Below are 23,449 nucleotides of genomic sequence, written 5' to 3'. Positions count from 1 at the left end.
TGCAGTTAGTCCCTAAGAGGACTTATCTATGTGTTGAGCTTTCCTGAAGGAAAAAATTCCACCAAATGCGTCTGCTTGAAGAGGAAAATATCTGATGGAATTTAACCTTCAGTGAAAATCTTGTAGCTATTCAACTTCACTCGGGGGCTTTAATTTCTGGCAACCTTGGATAATACACATACAACTGAAAGGCCAAATACCAATCTAGGGAAGACAATAGAGGGTTCCCAATTGGATTTACATTTCTATCAGCTCAGTCACCTCATTTTCAATCTTCCTTTGCCTTCCAAAATAATTAGTAAATACTCTCACAGCAACATTCAAGAGCAAGCACTTCTTAAATTTCTGGGCACTCTTTGTGAACATTCCCCATTAATACTTTTTTATCTACGTACTTAATTATTTCTTTTAAAAAAACATTCTGTGAATAATGTAAATTTTAAAGCCTTTTTATTTTATGGAATACATTTTTATGTAGTCTAATTAGATTAAAATTCTAATTCTTCTTTGCAAATTTTGAAAAGGGGAAAGAAAATGCTTTTTAATTTGTTTATTTTTTTAAAACCTACATAATTGTGCAACCCGCTAGCTGAACTATGCAGGCTAAATATTGTGGAATAAATTAGACTTAACTATAAGCAAGTGCTTTGATATTTACTGGACAACGGAAAACTTTTCTTTTTCTTTTCCCCCTTTATTTTGCATCTCATTTGATACATGCAAGCACACAAATGTGCTTGCATGCACCCATGAACATACCACATTATGACCCTGTATGAAGGAACCTCAAATGCTTCTTAAAGCTGCACACTTGTTGCTGTATCCCTTCCTCACTCTCCATGATGGAAATACAGGTTCCTTACTAGTTCTATGAGGTTCAAAATGTGTATCATTTCTCACCCTCTCTTCCTCACTGTCCAACAGGCAATTCACGATGTTAGGAGTGCTGGTGTCTATTGCATCTTAGGAAATGAGCACTACCTGTGATTGCCACATGCAGAATGCAGCATTCCAGCCCACTCTTTCTCCCACCCCCACTGGCAATGCAGTCAATTCATGTGCAGAAAAAGGCTCACACACTGCCTTCTTTGGATCATGGTAGCTCGAGTTTTGGCTGACAAAAAGGGTAGGGAGGGGGTGGGACTACGACTGATTTATTGTCCTGCTTTTCTTGCCCTCAAGGTGCTAACATGCCACCCCTATCAATATAGACAGGGCCTAACTGTGCTAGAAAATTAATTAATTTGACTAGTGCCAGAAGTAGGAGAAACATTATAGCGCTTTGCTAGCCTAACGGCTCCTTAAGATCATCTCAACAAAAACTGAAAGTGTTGTGGACGGCAGTGGCAAAGATTTATCTGCAGAAGCTAAATTTGCCGGCACAGAATTATTTCAAAGCAATGAGGTTTTACTTGCAGTGTTGCTTGTGAAAGAAAAGCTTTGTGGCCTTTGGCCCTCAGAGTAAAATCTTAATTACCACTGAAGTCAATTTGAGTTCTGCCCTTGATGTCACTATGTTAGAGATTCCACAATGTCTCCTCAGACACATTCAGCACTGACCAAGGCTTTTGCTCTAAGAATTATTTTAAATGTGACCATTTTTAAAATGTCATATGCTGGGGCTAGTATGAGTTGATTGGTGAATATGCATAAACACTAGTGATTATTCAACATTTATCAGAAGCCATGAAGAATATGCACACATTGAAAACACATGGAGATTTCACACACTGCCCAGTCAATCTGCGCAATCAACAACGGATTTTGGAAAATGTGTGTTGAACAGACACATTTTGCATATTGCCCAGTTAATATTCACAGCCACCATATATATAAATCTTGTACACTGCCTGTTCACTGTTTCCAAGTGGAGAACGTATCCATTGATAGGACAATGTGCACATTACCCAATTAACTTTGTCTCTTTGTGCACACCCATCTCTCGGAAGCAAAGCATGTTGATCAGACAATGTGCAAAATTTCCGGTTCATGCTATCAGTTTGTGCGCATTCTTCACACCCGGAAATGAATGTGCCCAGTCCACAGTCATCGTGCACAATCTCTATTCAGCTCCCTTTAGGTATAATGTGCATATGTTGGGAAGTTATCCAAGAGCTACTAGATACAGCAGTGATAAGGGCAGGAGAAAGGTACAAAGGTGGAACCAAATTAGACCTTTCTATGTTTATACTGAGATCATATTCCTTTCATATAGAGTAGTGTGGTTTTAAATAAGTTTCCTCCACTGGGAAAAAGACATTTAATATACTGTGCTTGGCACACAAACATTCATTGTTTTTAAGAACATTAAAAGTGTAGCCTGAAGTGCTTAAACTGTATATATACATACATATACAAATATAGATTCCCCCTTACAGGACGTTGTTTTCCAACAGTGTACAGCTGCTGTACATACGAAGGATTCACAACTGAGCTATTGTTGGGCCTGAAATAGAACATGGATCCAAAGCACCCTGGATAGTTTAGGGGTGCTTGAATAGCACAGCCAAATCTAGCCTTCAGGTTTGTGTTCAGGGCACTGAACCGGCTCACCTAGAAACCATCTACACCCTTCCAAATGCAACCAGCCTTGCTGACGACCCTTGAAGCCAGATCCTAACCTATGAATGACACTAGCTAAGAACAGGCTGCTTAGAGACTCACATAAATGTCTTTGGTGTACACATCTATTCTCTTAAAGGTATAAAATAATAATAATTATAATAAAAATAACTATTTTGTGTGCTGTAGCAGTTCTTGTATAGCTCACAATAAGTGCAGCTCTTGACTCTCTCCCACCCCTAACCACACGCCCACCCCACCACCCACCCCACCCCAAAATTACTTGTTAAATAAGGATTAGACAGGTTGAACATTGTTTGTAGTGCAAATAGTAAACAATTATTTTTTAAAAAAAACAAAACCTCTTTTTTTCTCTTTTTTACAAAATATAGAAATGTTTGGCTCCAGTAGCTGGACAAACATGTTCCTTTCAAGTATCTCTCATTGAAGAAAAAAAAATATTAAACATGTTACTTCCATTTTTTTTAAAGTCTGGGTATTTTTTTCTTTCTTTCTTTCTTTCTTTCTCTCTCTCTCTCAGGTAAACAGTTTCAAACCAACTTGGTTGCATAGTTCTAATGTCATAAGCACCTTTACGAAATGTAACTTTGTATTTTCTTTCTTTCTTTCTTTATAATTTTTTTAAACTTTTTTTTGCAAAAATAGTGCAGAAGATAAAGGTGAGTACACCTGCGCATTATTGTCCCCTTTTACCAAAATATATACACAAGTGTGCTCTGTGCATGCATATGCCAGAAGAAACCTGCACACACACACGCACACACACACACACACACGCACACTCACTGCGTCCTTGGTAAACGGATGGGAGCAAAAAGTGCCAGTGAATGTAGTGTTCATACACATGGCTTTTCTGGGCATTTTAATACCATATTGGACTTAGCATCCAAATTGCTGCGTTTTTTAGGCGAGCTGCTGTCAGGGCTTGAATGCATAGGTAATATAGGGAAGGGAAACATACCTCCCCTTGCTGTTGATAAAGTGTGAAAATACTACGTAATAAAATATGGAGCATATAAGATAGGAAATGCCCTTGCCCGCACCATTTGAATGTTCCTCATCCAAGCCCTGGAGAACGACGCCATTCTTCTTTCCTTTGTCTGTCTCTCCTGTTGTTTTTTGAACACTGAATGCTTCTGTTTTAGAAATGTGACTGTTTTGTTTGGAAAGGCTGGACCCACTTGGTCTTCCTCGTACGTTTTTTAATGGTCTTCTTCAAATTGGTAGAAAGGCAGTCCCAAACATGTATGTGAGCATGGGTGTGCCACTTGCGCACACACACACCTATGAACACCCACACTCTTCCACAATCATGTTCTGGATGTCCTTTTTTATTATATTCTGCCCATCATCATAGTAGAGCATAGACATGGGCCGCAGCTTGGTGGGTACACAACAGGACTTGAGGTTGGAGAAAGGACTGTGGCCTCTCATGCGGTAGTGGTTGATAACAGTGGAGTGGAATGAGAGCGTTGAACCAGAGGTTCCTGCAATATGACTGGGGCAGTCTCCTTCACAGTAGTTGGCGTGGTAGCCTGGTGGGGCGATGATCCAGTCATTCCAGCCAATGTCTTTGAAGCTAACAAAGAAGTGCTTCTTGCAGCAGATGTTGACTTTGCCATCGCACTCAAGACCCCGCCTCCGCCGTCTGTGCTGGCGATCCTCTGAATGTCTGGCAAGCATCATCAGAAAAGGCCTGTGTGATTGTTCCTTCTCCTCTTCTCCCGTGCTTTCACTACCTTCCCTCCCTTCTACATCTTCTTCCTTTTTTTTCCTCTTCCCCAACAGCACCAGGCTGGCTCCAGTTTCTTGGCACTGATCACAAGCGATCCGCACATCCAGGGAATTCTTTCCTTGATCCAGGAGGTGCTGGACGCTGCTGGAGACTGGGAAAATGTGCCAGGTACTTTTGCGAGTGTCCACTGCTTTTTCAGAGATGAGGATTTCACCTTTTTCTCCCTTCAAACCTCCATCCTCGTCCACCCCTTGGGAATTGCGTTTTAGCAGCAGTCTCTGCTGCTGATATAGGCGGATGGTCACTTTTGTCCTGCTTCGATTTGCTTTAGAGACTTTGAGAAACAGCCACACGTCAGCTTGAGCCACTACTGATAGCTCGCTGCCTTCCTTGGAAATTTCAAAGTGCAGCATTTTCTTGGCAGGACCTACAATGGGAAAGATACAGAGATGGGAAAAACTAATTAGCAATGACAGAATAATTTCTACTCTGAAATTTAAATGACACTGTGATGCTCTAACATTGCCTAAGCTAAAACAGTAGGTTTGATTTTTCTGCCCCCCCCCCTTGCTGTCATTGGCATTGGGTATATATATAGGGGGGCAGTAAGACAAGACACTGAGCTTGGGAAAAGCACCTAGCTATGCATAATTCAACACACCATTTGCAAGCCCTTACATGTAGAACATTGTATTTCACCCTTCCTTCTGGGCCATAGATTGATGTCATGCAGATCTTGGCCTAGGCCAAGGAAATCCTTAAATATGTAGGTGGATTTTTTTCGCACACCTAGTACCTAAGTCACGCAGTGACCAGCATTCTAAGAGTGCTTTCAGGTAAGAAGTGCACAGCTGAATGCACAGGAATTTTCATGTTCAGCTAAAACAATAGGATCATCACATTTAACTATATATTTATCAGTTTGCATGCCCGGTTCCAGTTCCACTCGTGAATCTTTGCTTCACAAATTTATTTATGGGTGTGACAATCTTATATCATATGCATTTCTTTAACTGTTTGGTAATCTCACAAGTGCAGTACTAAGATAAAGATTCAAGAGTAATGGAGCTAGAGGACACCATTGTTTCAACCTTCAGTTCATTGCAACTGTGTCACCTAGAGAACTGGAAATCCCCACTCTTATTCTGGAAGGCATGTTATTATGGACTTCTTGGGGCAAGCATAAAACACTCTTGACAATATTAGTATTGACTAATTTATGCCAAAACCAGTTTTGTCAACTGACTCAAAAGCTACAGCCAAGTCAACAAAAGCAATATATAAATGTTTAGTAGTAGGCTTTCTAATGCAGCAGTGGGCAAGCTAATATGTTGGTCAGTTTACTTGGGGCAGAGAGCATGATTAAGACCTTGCCATTTCCCCAACTGTCTGTAGTCCAAAGGATCAGAATACAGCCAAAGCCACAAATGTCATCATGCTGTAATGTGTGTCCCACACATTATATTTTGTATGAATCAGATCACTGCACACAAAATTCCCTACAGCCCCTGACACTAGTAAAATTTTGTATTGTTATTCATAATTCATTTATAGTTTTTATAGCCTGGTCTCTCCCCCCCCCCATATACCTCTGAAATAGATCCAAGAGATATGCAGTTGGGTGGTAAAAAGAACAAGATAGAATCTAGAATCACAAGTACCAAATCAATGGCTTAAAAACATTGAAACAAATGAGTCTTCAAGGCACTTCTGAAGGCCTGCACTGACGGGGGTTTTCATAGTTTCATAGGATGGGAGTTCCACAGCCATGGGGCCACCCCCCACCCCACCCTATCCATTGTGTGCACCAACCTCATAAACCAAACTTGTGGGCACTTGAGGAGGGTCTCGGTAGTTAATCTTAAAAAACAAACAGGAAGATGGCCCTTGAGATAAGCCAGCTACAAACCATTTAGGCTTTCCAAGTTTACACAAGCACCTAGGAACCAGTGCAACTGGTGCAAATTGGTATCATGTGCTTGGAATTCCTGGCCCTCATTCATGCAGCTTCATTTTGCACCAACTGAGGTATCCAAACCATCTTCAAAGTCAATCCCATGCAGAGTGGTCAAGTTTGGGTGTAACTAGTCCATGGGTAACCACAACTAGGTTTGACTGATATAAGGTCACAGGTTCTATTCTAGGTTCAGGTGGTATAAAACTCTCTTTGGCATCAGCTCCACCTGCAATTCCCCATTAGTATCAGATCCAGCAGACTACAAACTTGGTCTATACTGGAGGAATGCAATCCAACCCACAGTTGGCAATGTATTTCCAGCCCATCAGATGGCTTCCTAATTTGCAGCTCCTCCATCTTATCAGGATTCAGTTTAAGCTTATTCAACTGCATCCATCCGAAAACTGCTCCAGCTCCCAGACACCTGTCCAGGATTTCCACTGCCTGTCTGGGAAGGCTGTTTGCCGGAGGAAAGAAATGACAGACCTGTGTTTTTTATGTGCATATTAATGACAATGCGACCCATATCTCCTGGTGACTTTTCTCAGCCACTTAAATGTAGAAGTATGAATTTACCTTCTCAGTTTGGTCTCAGTAGTTTAGAAAAATGAGGATGGAAATTATAAGGCAACAAAATAGCATCTAATACACTTAAAAACAGTTCAAGGTTTCAAATTATAACAGTCTTTTTTCCAAATAGAAATAATTCTGTTTTCTACTGTGATGGTTGAGTTTTATGTATGTTTCTTAAATTTGCCAATGGAAAACCTATTCAGTGTAAAAACGCCTTGCTACTTAAATTTTGTAATTATTCACGTCTGTTTTAAGTTGTTCCATTTTGCACTGTAAGCAAATACCCCCCCTCCCCAAATGAGGTAAGCTGTTGGTTTTACAGTAGCTTGCTTTGGGGCTTTGTTTACAGGCGTTTTCTATCTTTGTGGGGAACCTTTGGCCTGCCAGATGTGTCTTAACTGCAGCTCCCACAAGGCCCAACAAGCATGGCCCATCGTTAGGACGATGTAAGTTTTAGTTCAGCAACATCTGGAGGGCCAAAGGTTCCCCACACTTGAACTATCTATATTTGTTTCTGAAATCTTTTTTTGTTTTAATCTATTATTGGGTTATCTTGGTTTGCTTTTCTTAGTTGTATCGTAATGGACAATAATGGCAAACATTGAACATCAGACTGACTGGTTAATAAATACACACACACCTGCATGTCCATGCACTATGTAAATAGTGCAAATGCATTCAAAGGCACCCTCCTCTTCGCTCCTTATCTCATCCCGCAGGTGACAATGAAATGTGTGTGATTTATAATATAGTTTCTTATAACAGAACAGGAGCTGTTGAGAAATGGCTAGTTCAAAACACTTGGCCAGGAATGGCCCTTTCTGAATGCAGCATGTTATCTGTACCATTAACTAAACATTTATTGCAGATCCTTTGCAAGGACTGTCAGTGTCACACAGCCACACACCAGAGGGCAAGTTTATTCTTACAATGGTGATATTGTCCCCAAGTTCAGCCCTTAATCTTCTTTCTCATAGGGCTAAATGGTAGCTTAGTCACAATGTATGTCCAATTCCTCATGATCACTGTGTGTTGGAAGCCACCCAGAGTGGCTGGGGCAACCCAGCCAGATGGGCAGGGTATCATAATAAAAATTATTATTATTATTATTATTATTATTATTATTATTATTATTATTATTATTATCATGGAAGGTGGATGAATTCTGTGTGGATTGCATTTTAGTATGATTTTACCTAATACACACTTCCCAGGACAATAAGCAAACCAAAGCAAACCAAATTCACACTTCTCCAACCAAAAATGTTTACCAAAAAAAAGCATTTATTAGGGGAGAGCCTGGATAAAAATGCTTATATTAGTAAAATGCAAACACAATTATAGTGGGAGAAATTGCTTGCATTAATGTGTATATGAGCAAAAAAAATGCATATAAAATGTATATATTTGCAGACATATGCACTAACAGAATGATATTTTTGTGAAAATAATTATAATATAATATAATATAATATAATATAATATAATTATTATATTATATTATATTATATTATATTATATTATATTATATTTATTATAATAATGTCAGATTGATGTGAAAATGGAGCAAACTGAACTTAAGAGTGGAAAAATGAGAAGCTGCAAGAAACTCAAATGGACAGTTGCCCACTTCTCATAAGTAAACCATAAGTAAACCTTCCTCCTGCCCTGGATGACTCTGATTTTATTAGGGAATAGATTTTCACTTTCCCAACACTGTTGTCAACCGCAACCCATGGATCCCATTGGATTCAATGGGAGCAACTGATAGGCAGGTCCCATTCTCCATCTACAAGATCCCACTCTGAGTGGCATTCCTAATCATGCTAGAGTTTGACAAAGAAAAAAATAACATTGGAAACTCACTATGCATACTTGATTTCCATGCCACATGCTGCTTGATAATGCCAATACGCTAGTGTTTGGTGTGACATAAACATTTCTGATCTTACACAAACATTTCACTTATCTCATATTCCTGGGAGCTAAACTCCATTAGCATGCATGGTTCTGAAGATGCCTGATATAAAGGCACGTATGGTAGACTCAAACAACTTCTAGGGATGATCAGTTAGTTAATATGTATAATTTCTTGTACGGGGTTATAGGAGTTATTATACACCCCAAAACTTGAATGATTCTACCAACATTTAAACATCCTCTGCCCTAAAACTGATTAAACTATTAAGCAACAGCTCGTCAACGGGGAAGCTAAAAGCACAATGGCAAAGTAAACCTGAGAAGAGGCTTCTGGATCAGGCCAATGCCCATCTAGGCCAGCATCCTGTTCCCACGGTGGCCAACCAGATGCCTGTGAGAAAGCAGGGAGCAGAACATGAACACATGACCATCTCTCCCCTTTGTTGGGGTTCCAGCAGCTGATACAATGGTAACACTGATTACAGACGCTTCAGGTTACAGACTCCGCTAACCCAGAAATAGTACCTCAGGTTAAGAACTTTGCTTCAGGATGAGAACAGAAATTGAATGGTGATGGCAGCAGGAGGCCCCATTAGCTAAAGTGGTACCTCAGGTTAAGAACAGTTTCAGGTTAAGAATGGACCTCCGGACAAATTAAGTACTTAACCCGAGGTACCACTGTATTTGGAAGACAGAGCAGAGCCATTGTTAAAGAACTTGAAACTAGGGCTGAAACATAGTTTGTGCTTTTCGCGGTTTCTCATTAACCATAAATTCTGTCTTCAGAAAGCAGCTGCATAACAAAACTCCTCTCGCGGCCCATTCTCCTCATCTTGTCCTATCCTGACGTGCCTAAGAGTTCCCTCATCCTTCCAGACAAGCAACCTAAATATTGTTCTCGTTCCTTCTTTTATCTTGCAAAAGAAAGGCAAACGCTTAAGTCTTGGTTGTGGTTCATTTTACAGGAGACAGGAGACTGCAGCAGGGAAGTGGAATGAGCATGCCACATAATTGCATCACAGCAGCAACAACAAAAGCTGTCGGCTGTGACCTTTTACGCTGCTTACACAAGAGATTCACATGACACTTCCATCACTACCAGAGATGGTTTTGGGACCCAAGCTAAAAAAGTTCCTCTTATTTAAGTCTGTCTGGGATCTAGAGCAGTCCTTCTGCAAATGAAAGCATTATTTTCATTTGCAGGCAGACTAGTGAGTCAATGAAAGCTCTCACTCGTGGAAGCAGAAGGGGAGGGATTTTTGTCAATTTTCTCCTTCCTCCTGCAGCTTCCTGCACCCACCTTCCATAGTGTTCCTGGATGGGGGTCCTTCAATTGTCCACTGGCAAAACTCCACTCAACAAATCTCTAGTTCCAACCCACTGAAGTTAATGAGACCAACAGCACAGCTCTCTGCATGTTCACTTGGAAGCAGGGTTCCACTGGTCCCAGACTGTGAGTGCCCAGCGGCACTTGCGCAACGCTGGGCTCCAGGTTTGGCCTCCACCCGCTGCCTTGCCTCCATTGGTTCTCTGCCACCACCATGGCAACTGAGGTTTCCAGTAACGACAGCCTTATTGGAAGGCTATCGTGAGCTCACCGTAGTGAATAAAAAGAGTTGAAATGGCTTTTAAACGGGTTGCAATTGCCCCCATAGCACCACCCATCTCCGCTTTGAATGTGTAGACCCAGAATATATTAATGTTTTAATAAATGAATGCTTTATCCAGAATAAAAACAATTACAAACTTGTGTGTGCACGTGCCAACTTCACACGGAGGCTGGTTTTGTTGCACAGATAGATAGATGATGTGTGAGCCTTAATCCACAGTCACACACCCAATGGTGCGTACACTAATGCATTTATTTGGAGCCCTATTTCTTCTCAAAGGTGGTCTGCTAGTCCCTGCCATACCTCTGTCTGTTTCCCAGTCTCTCATGCTGCCTTTGTCTAACCATTTTCCTTCAGTGGCTGCTACTGCTGCCTCACCCTTGACACACACGCATAATAGCATCACAGCAATATCACGGGGTGATGATCACCCACAGTGATATTTCCCTTCTTGATGTGCTGGGGCTTTCTCAAGATCTGGAAGTTGAAGAGAGCAGCAGGGCCCAAGAAGCAGCAGTAGACACCTGAAGTTAACATCCTAGCACATCCTAATCTGCAATGCAACAAGGAAGGTGGTGTGACTCTGGGGCCAGGCCTCAGACACTTAGAAGCATAGGAGAAAGGCTGCGTGGCAGCAATAGCAGCAGCACTGGCTTTATCTCTGCTTCCTGCAGCTCAGGTGTTTGTTCTGCCTTCGGAGAAGCCAACTGAGGATGGTGGGAGAGGGCAACAGGACACAGAAGAATGACCTCTAACCTCTAGTCAGGATCACAATTGCCCTGTCATAAGCTAACAGTTTAGATGAACTGAGTACGCCATGCTAGGGATGGCGGATGGTTGAAGGGATCACCTGGTTTCAAAAAACCAGTCTTTGTTTTGGAGCTGCCAAGTTCACTAGAGGGAAGCATTGAAGTAGATGTCAAGAGTGAGGCAAAACTCCTAAATGCTTCCCCGCCCGCCCCCCGCCCCCGGAAGGAAAAAAATGCTCTTGGCCTTTCAAGCGATTCCAAGCACCCACCATTTCCTATGTATCCCTGCAATGTGGACTCAAAGACATGCACATAGGCTCTCGCGGGCATGCCCTGGCACATTCCTCCTAGGGGAACTTCGTACTTGCAGGCTACCCTCCCACAGCCCCATTCACCAATGTATTTCCTATCTCTCTCAGATTTAAAAAGTTTCAAAGGGGAAACAACTGGTTTCCAATTATATTTCAATTAGGTAGATTCACAACTGGGTGCCAATTAAATTTCTTTCAAGCAGATTCACTGGAAGTGGATTTATTCCTTGCAGCAAAAGAAAATAAATTTGGTGTTCAAAAGATTCCAGGTTGTAAAGCAAAGGAGGACCATTTTAGAAACGTAATAATGACGGCAACCAGCCAGCCCAGCCTATAAATCATAAATACATTTCTCAGTGTCTTGTCAAAAACACACTACTGTGACCTTAATAAATATCTTATATTTTAGTCTCTGAGCCTATCAACTTTATCTTTTCTCTCTTTCTCTCTGCTCTGTTTCATTATATCACATTTTCCCTGAAGTTCACTATTCTGGTGCTTTTTAATGCTTTGTGCGGGAAATAAGATTGTCAGATGAGCTACAGAGAAGCACCAGAGTCTTTATGCTGCAGAGCCAATTGGGTAAAAGAAATTTATAGGTAGCGTGAAGTTGATGGGGAAAAACCTTTGGAGTATGCCCTCTAGTGGCTATTTGATTTTCTATTCAGAATTTTAAAAAATTGAACCCCCAGAAAAACAGATCATTTTAAAAATGAATGAAACCTTCGTTCTAAAGACTTAAATTAACTATTCTCTTTCTCCCACTTCCAGTACTTTTCATTTAATTCATTTAAAAGATGTATCTACTCCCCCCCTTTTGCTACCGAATCTTAAAAAAGCAAAAAAGATATGTAACGCAGACTGCAGTCCTGTTTATTTATACTGGGTTTCAGGTACTACTAAAATGAATGGAACTTATTTTTGAGAAACCCTGCTCAGCTTCAGGCTATAACTGATAAAAGCCTGGATCACAATTTCTATTAATTCTTGTCTAACCACTGATCACAGTCACTGGAATGTCAATGTCACCTACTCCTAGCAACCCCATTGGCAAATGTAGGTGGTGACTGGACTGCTAGCATTGGCTAAACAGTGGCCAACAAAATTAATTTATAATTGGCTGCTGTATCAACAAACTATTATTGATTATTTTCAGCAAATAGTATTTATTCTTTTCCCCAAAATGCCAAAGTTATGCCTCTGATTTAGCTCACTTACTGCATAACTGATGCAGAAATGTTGTTTTGCCTTACTAATGAAAATTTATTTTAAAAATTCAACTTTTTTGTTAACTGTGTTATTATAAACATTACAACTTGAATATCTCACTAGAACCTGTTTTCCCTGGCACAGGGAAAAGTCTTGTCCGCATTTGAAGGCATTCGTTTCCACAAAGGCCTGGAATGTGAGTGGCACCTTTTCACAATTATCTTGATCACCTGGAGCAGACAACACCTGTGTTTTGGGATGGAGTCAGTATATTCACCTTTGGCCCTCGTGTTCCCCGTATCTTCTAATCTAGAACGTTCTCCTGTTTAATCTGTGCTAGTCCAAAGAGGAAAACTGAAAGCTGTACCCATGTGCCTGTCATTTGTCAGATTTGTATATGGCATCTTGGAAGATACCTAAATAGAAAAGATGAAATTATTCTTCTAATATCAGTAGTGCAACAGCTGCATATTTCCTGGGAGTGATGAGACAGTTAAATTAGAGCACTTTAGACTACTTCTATTTTCATCGGTTGACAAAACTTTAGAACATGTTGCCATTCACTTCCATTGATTCTCTACTGCCTCCCTTTCAGACAATGGTTGCTTGAGGAACCGCGACATGAGTAAAATGTTACTGAGGAATAGTATTTTCCACAGTATACCATTCAACTCAAACACAGTTGGAACACACCACAGATTTGGTTTTGACCACTCATGATCCCCAACAGATCCCTGCCCTTGCAGACCTCTTTCTTGACATTAGGCGGACGGCTAGATTTTCCTGTCACTTCCACAGGAGTGATCAGACAACACCAGCACTATTTTAGTATTGGACACCCACCCTCAGGAAGGGAAGGCATTTAAGAAGGTTAATACTTGTAAGGAATATAAGAACTGTGGATAGCGGCTGAGAAAAAGACTGAATAGTTGACCTAGTTATGGAATAATATGCAACCAGCAATCATGACCTCGAGATACTGGCTTATGGAATAATATGCAACCAGCAATCATGACCTCGAGATACTGGCTTAAGCCCATATGGGCCACTGTATGACCAAATCACTGAATAGTAGTCTAGGTTTTAGGTAAAATTCTTTTTTCCAGCAAGTCCCACAACGTCTCCCTTAGCATTAATATCTCAGTGTTTCAAAGAAATCGGCAGGGAGAATGAGATGAGAAGGAAAAATATAATTTAGATATTTTGTGAAACATACACAGAAAAATGCTTCCAGGGGGGCTGGAGCAGGAATATAAATGGGGCAGAAACGCCCAAAATATACGGACCCCTGGTGTGCTCTACTGGCAGCAGGAAGAGTGTGAAATTAAGGTAGTTGCCAATACCAATGCTTCCTCAAAATACAAGCTGGAGTAGTTTGACTGTTTGGTAGCTTGCAGATGGGGGGGGGGGGGAAATGAGTAGCTGGACTATTGGACACTTTCTGGGCAATGGCACAGCTAATATTAATCATGTGACTCTGTAAGCCAATTGGAGTGGGTGTCGCTGTTAAAGCATGTCACTGTTGCCTTTGGAGCCTGGTTTAAGCAGATACAGTGCAAACTACTGGAACTCACACAGTGCCTCAAAACCACAGTTCATTCCATGTGTCTTTCCCCTCAGCCTGGTGCTGCGGTAAACTGGATGCAAAATCTGTCCATCAGATGGGCTAGCAATTTCTTTGCTTCTGAATGTTCACTCCTTAATTGAGTACCTCCACATGATCACAGGCACTGAGACATTCTACTCATCTTTTGAAAAGGAGAGTGTGCTTTTCATCATCATCATCATCATTATTATTCCCTTCCAGACAAACAACTGGTATGATAACATTTACAAGGACACCAACCGCCAGGGCTTCTTGTATAGTTGGAACTCATGCAGCTAGCAGCAGGAATATCTGCTCTTAAAACCACGCATGATTCTCTGCATGTCTTTTTATGCAAACAGAACATCTGAGTCAACAGGTTTTCAGGACTGGAAACTCTGAGAGTTGTCTTAATTGTTTATATTGCTGCAGCAAACTTTTAAACAAAAATGCTCAGTGTGCCTGTGCATACTTTGCCTACCATATGCTGTACCAAGCAAAACAATGACATTCCTTGCAAGCTGTCTTGGCAACAGGGGGAAAATGCTTTAACTAGGCAATACAATTAATTTCTGGAAAGTTTTCAGTAGCCGTTTTAAACCTATGCGGATTAAATAACTATTGTCATAGACAGGTAAATCTGAATATGCACACACACGCATGCAGAAACACACATACATGTTAAGTACCAGAGTTAACATTTAGCATAATACACATATAGAAAGCATCAGGCACATGCATACGCTTACTATTTAATGGGGAAGTAAGTAATTCTCTATGTACCCTGTCATAGGTATGATCAGAGAATTGATATGACAATGCCTTTTCTTTTAAAAATGCACCTTATCAATGTTGCATTCTTTGGCAAGGAGCTCTTAGAAATACCATATTTCCTCCCCTACCCTTTCCCCCAGTGTGCAAATGTCAGCTTTACAATTTGGTTCATCCACAACTATTTGTCCCAGTTACTATTGAGGTTTTCTGACAGTAGCTGTTAACACTGTTGCTGCCCTGAATATTTGCTGTTGATTGAGTACCATTAAACATACATATTCTCAAATTCACAGGTTTTACAGTGAGTGGGTTTGAAAACTGATTTTAGCTGTCTTCCTTTGCCCAGAGTATTTCACAGTGCCTGCCCTATTTGTCTGTTCCTGTCTCTGTTTTTCATTTTCAATCATCACCCTCAATAGTCAACTGTTTATCTGTTCTTTTCACAAATGTACCAGGGAGACAAACCCACTTACTCAAAATTTCAGCCTAGGAGTGGTATATAGTTCCCTCCTCGCTGGCTGGCTGCATTTCATAAGTGTAATCAATGCATCTGAAACCAAGGTTAAATTCTAGAGACCCAAATCCCTTCATGCTTTCACTCTCTCCCTTCTCTCAACCTGTAACCTCACAAAGAGTATTACTGTTGCAAAGAAAAGCAAAGTTAATTGCAATTCTGACTGAGACCTATTCAAGTTGAGTTCCCACCCCCTGCCACAGCACCCACCTGATTCTGCAAACGTTATGATCTCTGAAGTTTGCTCCACAAGTTCATTCATTTCTGTTTTTCTTCCAATGTCATCCTCTATTTCCACAAAGCCATCCTCTCTCACTTTCCCCACATGGAGTTTCTTGATGGCGTTAAAAAGTGCAGCTTTGGGCACCGACTGAGTGATGTTGGGTCTGTCCCTCAAATGCAGCATGTTCAGAATGTGCTTCTTCACTGCTTCCACCATCTCAGGCTGAGAGCTGGGCACATCCTTTGAGAGCGTGGCAAGGGCACATGATGGACAATCGGTGACTGAACTGTGCCCCTCAGATCCTGGGGTCGGGGAACTCCTCACTGTAATCCAGCAAAGCACCAACAAAAATCCTCTCTTCGGAAGCAAAGGCATCCTGGCAGCAAAAGTTGTTGTGATTCCTTTTTAAAAGGCACTGCTTTTCTTCTCCCACCACCACTTCACACACAGTTTGCTTGTCTCTGTCCCCCTCCCTTCCTTCTTCTTCTTCCTTTCTTCCTCTTCAGCAAATTCTCTGGAACAAGAACAAAAAGTTTTCTGTGAAGTTTTGTTTGCAGGTTCCCTCTCTGAATTCAGTAAGTGCTATAGATGTTTGTGACTGTCAGTGAGAGGAGTTCTGACTCTGTCTCAGAGTGGGAGAGAGAAACACTGAGAAAAGAGAGAGAGAGAGAGAATGAGAAAGAGAGAGGGAGAGAGAGAGGAGGACGGATTGGCCTAAAGTGAGTGAGTGAATGAGAGAGGGAGGGAGTTTTGTCTGTGAGTAAAAGCTATGATTAGGAAGGGGGAGGATCAGCACATATTCTGACAGGCTGCCTTCCTTATGCTCACTGCACTCTGGCACACACACCTCTCCCTTATATGTGTTTTCTGCCTGACCCACCTCTGCTTTTCAATCTCTTTTTCTTGTCTCACATTTGTCCTGTGCTTTCCCTTCCTCTCCTTTCCTTGCAGCCTCGACATATTTTGCTTTTCTTTCTGTTCTCATCTTCTTCAAAGTACCTCAGGTTAACAGAGCAGGGTGAGAATGGAAGGAAAAGGTGAAGGCAGAGACCTTTAAAACGCCTTCCGGGGAGTTATGGACTCTGCCAGAACAGGATTCCAAGGAAGTGCTAGGGAATTTGCGACCTGAGCAGCAGGAGAACGTTAGAGGAAAGATCTTACTGTATTCTGAATGGAGCAGATAACAGAACCCGCTTGTCCAGACCTTTTTAGATGCTGTTGAATTATCAACACTGGCAAGGAATCTGAAGAGGGCAAAACAAAACTTTTGTTGGGGTCCTTATAATATGCTCTGTCTTTCCAAGCTGCTGAAAACAGAGAGGCACTGAAAGGCCCAAGCAGAACCTATTTGTGTTCTGCTCTCAAGTTCTGTGTCACAGTTTTTTGCAAAGGTCGCCAGTGAATACATTGTGAATTAGGCAGCCCTGCCAAATCTATGCACTACTGCCAAACCTGAAAGTCCCTTTTCAGTTGTAGCAACCTGAGGCTAATCCATGATTATTGCTGCAGAGAATTTTGACTCAGTAAAAGATGAATAAAAGGTTAGTAAGGTCCCAAACCTCAGCCTTCTGAAAGGCTCTTGATTTAGTGGAAAGTGCATTTTGCAGTAGCATTTACTGCAAGTCTGTGGTTTGTATTTTTTAAAAAGAAAATGGTTATACCCCCCTAAAGAAAACGGACTACCATTAATTTCTTTTGCTGTGTGTTTATTTAAAGAGGGTGATACTCTTGTCTGGTATTCCAAAATTGTCGTCATGCTTTGCTCAAATAAGAAACTGGATTTAGGGCCTCCAAGTTGTTTTTCTTCCATTCAATATGTGCTATCTTAATGTGAGTTTTAAGTTCATTCAGCCATAAACCACATTGTTCTACCCCAACACTTTAGAGTTTCTTATATGATACCTAAGCATCTCAGTTTATTGGAAGGAGGGTAATTACAATACACTAGGAGAAGCTATTCATGACTGTTTCAGCTAGAGGAGTTGGTGAAGAAATCGGAACAAAATATATTTTTCCCCTGTACAGTATGGAAATAATTTGAATAAGCCGGATAGGTTTTGCAAATGTTCCATCCTATACATTTGTTTCCTTTTGCTTTTTGAAATATGGATGCTTTCTAGCAGTGAATGAAAGCAAAGGATGTTCCTTTGCATATCCTGCTTAGACCCCCACCAAAAAAGTTTTGATGCTCCTGAGTTTTGCTTCTGCTGTGCTTAATATGCTTCATTTGCTTTCGAAACCATAGCTGCATTTTATCTTAAGGAAATATATTTGAAACGCAAGCTGCGCAAGCTGTACCATCAATGAACGTCTAATAGTCCTAATTAGTTTTAATTCATATATATGTCAAAACCGAGCCCAACATAAGACTAAATTTCTGAGCGTCTTTCAACAGAGACTGAAGTAATATTTGTAGTTAAAAGGTTGAACGAATATTTTATATACAGGTGTGCATGGCTATGCTGTTAACAGGAAGTGTGGGAGCTCGTACCATTTTTATACATATAGCAAATATTGCTTACATAATTCACCCAACAAAATCTTAACAAATGCTTGCATTTTAAAGTAGAATACTTCACACAACTTTAAATATAAGGTCATACTGTATATGAACTGTCCAAAGAAAATGTATCAAGTTGCAAAAGAGAGAACATTTAGAGTTTACCTTTCTGAGTCTAAATTTCCTCACAGATCTTTCTCATGGGAAGTTTAAGCAGACTTCAAGTTCTTCCACTGGAATTCAGGCCACAAAGCTTTATACTGTACTTCCCCTGTGTGCATTTACACATTCACACCAGTCAATACTGTGGGGTGGAGCGTTGCTCTGGATTGGTTATTCCCTTATTACAGCAACATATGAGTGGTTTTTTCCTGTGTGAGGCATAACTTTTGACAATGATCTCATGGAAAGTCCTTTTCTCCTAGTATGACACAAAGCAAAGGTATATTCATCTAAGGCTGAAATCCTGGACACATTTACTTGGTACATATATGAAGAGATAGAATGTGTGTGTATGTCTTTCCAGATTCCTATTTAATATTTTTTAAAAAAAGAAACAATCCAGCTCTCTGTCCATTCATATCTCCTTTTCATCTGACTTTATTTGGTAGTAGCATCAAACCAGTCACCAAAATGATTCAGGAAGAATTTTGCGCAATAACCTACAAGTAAAACGTATCTGGTGATTCTTTCTGGAAAATGTGAAATTAGGAAAAGTCAGGAAAAATTATTCACTCTGTTCAGGGTGATTCACTGTTGGGGCAGAGGCTCTTGTGAGCTACCACCACCCTCTGCTAGCCTAAAGAGAGAAAGAAAATGGAAGTGCTAAGAAGAATGGTGCCTTTGAAGAAGAACAAGTTGATGTTTTGCACCCATTGTCAGATTATGCTTGCAGTATCAATGTTTCAAAAAGCTGTTAAATAATCATTGAAACTGCATATTTCTAAAAAGGGATGGATTTGAAGTAGCAGGTCCTAGTCTCAAAAAAGTGGACACAGGAATGCAGCCCAAGTCAAGAGTTTTATTGTCTGTTTTTCTGAGTTATTTTTAAGGATTTTTTGTTTTGCGCAGGGGCCATGCTAATCTTCTCTGTATCGTTCCAATTTTAGTATATGTGCTGCCGAAGCGAGCACCGGGGATTTTTTGTTTTGTACACCACCTAAAGCAATGGGAGAGGTGGGGTGTGTGTGTGTGTGTGTGTGTGTGTAAATTTATATTTGATTTGAATTGGGATGAGATATGCCTCAGCATATACTTTTGACAAAGGGCCAAACTCTGCCATCCATTTTCATTTTCAATTTGCCCATTGACTTCAAGGGGATGAGGAAGAAAATATGGTTCCCATCCTTATCTCATTGTAGCTCACCAGTCTTCTAGTGGGTTTAATGTGGGAATGGGTTTTTTTCCCCTCCCCTTGGGAACAAATTGAAAGAATATGAAAAATCATCATATTGGATTAATGCTAAGGAATGCTTTAAAGTATCATAGTCTGCTTTCTGAAGAAGAACATGGTAGTGGTGAGTGAAGGCGGAGATGAATCATGAGACATGTTCACATGGCAATTTTGGTATAATGAGCAAAATTTGGGGGTTAATGGGAAACATATGACCAGATAGCTTGTTTTCAAGTTTTAACATGCATATAACAAGCGTCTCAGAAACCCACATGGTTTATACAGGAAAATTTAAGATCTTTTAGTAAGATTCAGAGGATTCTTTGCAAAATGATAATTTAAAAGTGAGGTTCTCACATTTTCACTTGAAGAGAACTGAAGAAGACAAGGGTCCCTTCACATATGAGAGCTCACCGCTGAAACAAATTTTTAACCTCTAAATAGAAAAAAGGAGTTATTCCATTGCAGTTTTCTTTTTCTTTTGGGAACAGATACAGGTTTTGAAGTTGTGCTTCCCAGATACCCGGTTTACAGATGTTTCTGCATCAGAGAGGCTTTCCCGCCCACTTGTCTTCAGAGAAATGACTGCATGTCTACCACAGAACCCCTGTGTTGCAGTGGATTTGGGGAAGCACAAAGGCCACGTAGGATAAGGTTACCAGACATCCCCGTTTCCTGGGGACAGTCCCTGGATTTACAAATCAGTTCCCTGACAAAATCCATCTATTTAGTAGGAAGTTGAAAAGTGTCCCTGGATTCATTCAAAAAAATCTGGTAACCTTAATGTAGGACTCACACTTTGGGTGGCAAAATCCCAAGAGGCAGGACCTCTGCAAACACTCCCACCTGGAGCGCATGAGATCTCATGAGATTTAAGTGAGATCTCACAAGATCTCATTGTAACCCACCACTGCTTTCCAGGTGCTGCCACACAACCCAGATAAGGGAGGTGATGGTAGCACAGCACATTCCCATTTTGCTTCAGGCAGTGAAACAATGTGCATCACATCTGGTTAGAGGCCACATTCCCTCAACAGTAATCAGCATAATGCGGGAGGGCAGAGTCCAGCGTCAGTGATGGGCAGAGCAAGAGACAAAATCAGATGTCAAGGAAATAAACAACCATCTGACTTTTAGAAGACATCTGAAGGCAGCCCTGTTTAGGGAAGCTTTTAATATTTGAAGTTTTATTCTGTTTTTAGTGTTCTGTTGGGAGCCGCCCAGAGTGGGTGGGGAAACCCAGGGAGATGGGTGGGGTACACAGGTGGCGCTGTGGTCTAAACCACTGAGCCTCTTGGGCTTGCTGATCAGAAGGTTGGTGGTTTGAATCCCCACGACGGTGTGAGCTCCCGTTGCTCTGTCCTAGCTCCTGCCAACCTAGCAGTTCAAAAGCATGTCAGTGCAAGTAGATAAATAGGTACCACTGAAGTGGGAAGGTAAACGGCGTTTCTGTGCACTCTGGTTTCCGGGTTTCCGTCACGATGTCCTGTTGTGCCAGAAGTGGTTTAGTCCTGCTGTCCACATGACCCGGAAAGCTGTCTGTGGACAAACGCCAGCTCCCTTGGCCTGAAAGCAAGATGAGTGCTGCAACCCCATGTCACCTTTGACTGGGCTTAACTGTCCAGGGTTCCTTTACCTTTTACCTTAGTAAAATTATTATTATTATTATTATTATTATTATTATTATTATTATTATTATTACTTGGGTGAAAACCCAGCATGTTTTTATTACAGTGGTACCTCTGGTTGCAAACGAGATCTGTTCCAGAGGCCCGTTCGCAACATTAAAAGCCCACAACCTGAAGCGCCATATCTGCGCAGGTTTGCGGTGTGATTTAGCATTTGTGCACATGCGCAAAGCACGATTTAGCGCTTCTGCGCATGTGTGAGCAGTGAAACCAGGAAGTAACCCTTTCCGGTACCTCCAGGTCGCCACGGGATGCAACCTGAAAAAACGTATCATGAAGCAAACGTAACATGAGGTATGAGTGTGCATAAAATACTGCCCATCTGCAGGTTTCCCAATGGTGTCCTAAAACACACCTAATATACCCCCATGCCTGTGCTGCTCACAGGAAGACCAGTTGTGACAGGCAAGGGCGTGTCTAGCAAGCTTGTCTGCTCTTGGTGATCTTTTCATTGAGGAGCCCCCATAGGTTTTTCAATATACTGAAGGCTTATTTGGAAACATAACCATTTTATATTTATAGTACTTACAAAGTTATTCACAGTTTTGCTTGTGGGAATGTAAGAAAATAAACCATCTACTTGCAGGATACTGCTTCATAAGCTGTAAAAAATTAAACTCAAAACAAGTGTGTAGTTGGTTAAGGGTGCCGAGAGTTATTAAGAGGACCCAATTCCCCTCACAGAGCTACCATTCCCAAAGGGGTTTACCAGTTCCTCTCCCCAAGGAATTCTGGAAATTGCAGCTCTGTGAAAGGAACAGGGTTCTCCTAACAAGCATTATAATATGCCAGCAAGACAAAAAGTTGTAATACCAGTTAAGGATTAAAAGTAATAATTATTTGGGGTTTACTTATAAACCTATGACAACCAATTTTCAGCTCATGACCCTGGTTGGAAAACACTGATCTAGAGCAATTTGCTATGCAAGCATGCTGTTGCTGGCAGAAGATATGGCGAGCTATAGCAAGTATAACTTAATGTAAAAACAGACAAAAATACCAACCGCTTGGGTGGGCAACCTCATCTTTACCTGGGGTCATCACACCTTCATAGACGTTTGTGCCGCTCGCACCTGAGAGGGTTGTCAGCATCAAGGTGTCATTGTTGAGAAGGCCCTGATCATTCGTGTTGTGCCCTTGCTCCTGAGGTCTGGATAGCAAAGGTCTGGCGTAGGCCTTGTACCAGCAGACGAGGCCAGCTGGCCTTGTGGCAGCTTTCAATACTGTCAGCCTTATCAGTGTTTGCAAGGCAATCTCAAGGACAAGATATAGAGGGAAGTAAATAGGAAAGAGGATTCCTACTTATTTCAAAGTATGCTCTTTCTTCCCTCGGGGAGCAGGAATGCAGGTTTTCCAAATGCCTAATGAGTGCTAAACCTGATGACTACTATTTTTTTCCATGTTCACATCTCTGCTCTCCACTCCACCCCCTCATTCCCTCATCATCTTTCCCTCATGGATCTTATTGTCTTCTTCTCCTGTACCTACAGCAGCACCTGGTGGCAGGGAACCGGAAGGACCCATTTAAACAAGAACGCTTCTACTCCAGCTGCCATTCATCTCTGCCAAGCAAGGCAAACAGCTGCCAATTTTTACTTCTTCCCAACAGAAAAGGTGGTTGCTCCTTGGCCTGATTGATGATGGATATTGGCTTGGCAGACTGGGAATCCAGGGGATTGCTGCTCATTTAAGAGATTTTCAATCAAAACACCATTGTCTAAGCACTAACACCATACACACACAGACACACACACACACACACAACCCCAAACAGCCTTGTATCTCAATGGGACACCCACACCCACCCAGCACATCTCCATTCTTTACTAGAAATGAAAACAAATGCATTTATTCTGGAATTTCTATTGCTCCATTTTTTCCCCAAAAGCCCAGGCCGGCAAATGGCCTCCTTTTCTGGAAAAGTCTGCTTAGCCCTTCGTGTCAACAGCAAAGTGATCCATTGCCGCTGCACTAATCACTCAGCAAGGGGTCTCATGATTGGCTGGGTTTGGGAGCCCTCAATCAAAAGGGACAAGGGCCGATGCGTGTGTGTGCGCCTCATCTCTCTCTCTCTGTTTCTGCTTTGAAGAGCGGTCACTAGAAAATACATTGGCAGGACTCACGG

At 41.4% G+C, this 23,449-nt stretch overlaps 1 protein-coding gene across 1 annotated transcript; it reads right to left on the bottom strand.

Moving 5' to 3' along the window:
• Positions 1-2,847: 2,847 nt before the first annotated feature.
• On the bottom strand, positions 2,848-16,487 carry INHBA (inhibin subunit beta A). Its single transcript, XM_081883105.1, has 2 exons — positions 15,731-16,487; positions 2,848-4,745 (listed from the first exon to the last, which is right to left on the bottom strand). Exons 1-2 carry the CDS (start codon positions 16,116-16,118, stop codon positions 3,868-3,870), a joined length of 1,266 nt encoding a protein of 421 aa, XP_081739231.1. The 5' UTR covers positions 16,119-16,487; the 3' UTR covers positions 2,848-3,867.
• Between the last annotated feature and the right edge of the window lie 6,962 nt (positions 16,488-23,449).

Source organism: Podarcis melisellensis (genome assembly GCF_964234715.1).
Source record: "Podarcis melisellensis genome assembly, chromosome: 12".
NCBI classification, from domain to species: Eukaryota; Metazoa; Chordata; class Lepidosauria; order Squamata; family Lacertidae; genus Podarcis; species Podarcis melisellensis.
The sequence above is the reverse complement of the archived record's forward strand: the minus strand, read 5'-3'. Positions and strand labels throughout refer to the sequence as shown.

Coding starts and splice junctions, on each gene's coding strand:
- INHBA (XM_081883105.1), bottom strand. CDS start 16,118: ATGCCTTTGCTTCCGAAGAGAGGATTTTTGTTGGTGCTTTGCTGGATT. Junction 4,746..15,730: donor CATAACGTTTGCAGAATCAG/GTGGGTGCTGTG, acceptor TTCCCATTGTAG/GTCCTGCCAAGAAAATGCTG.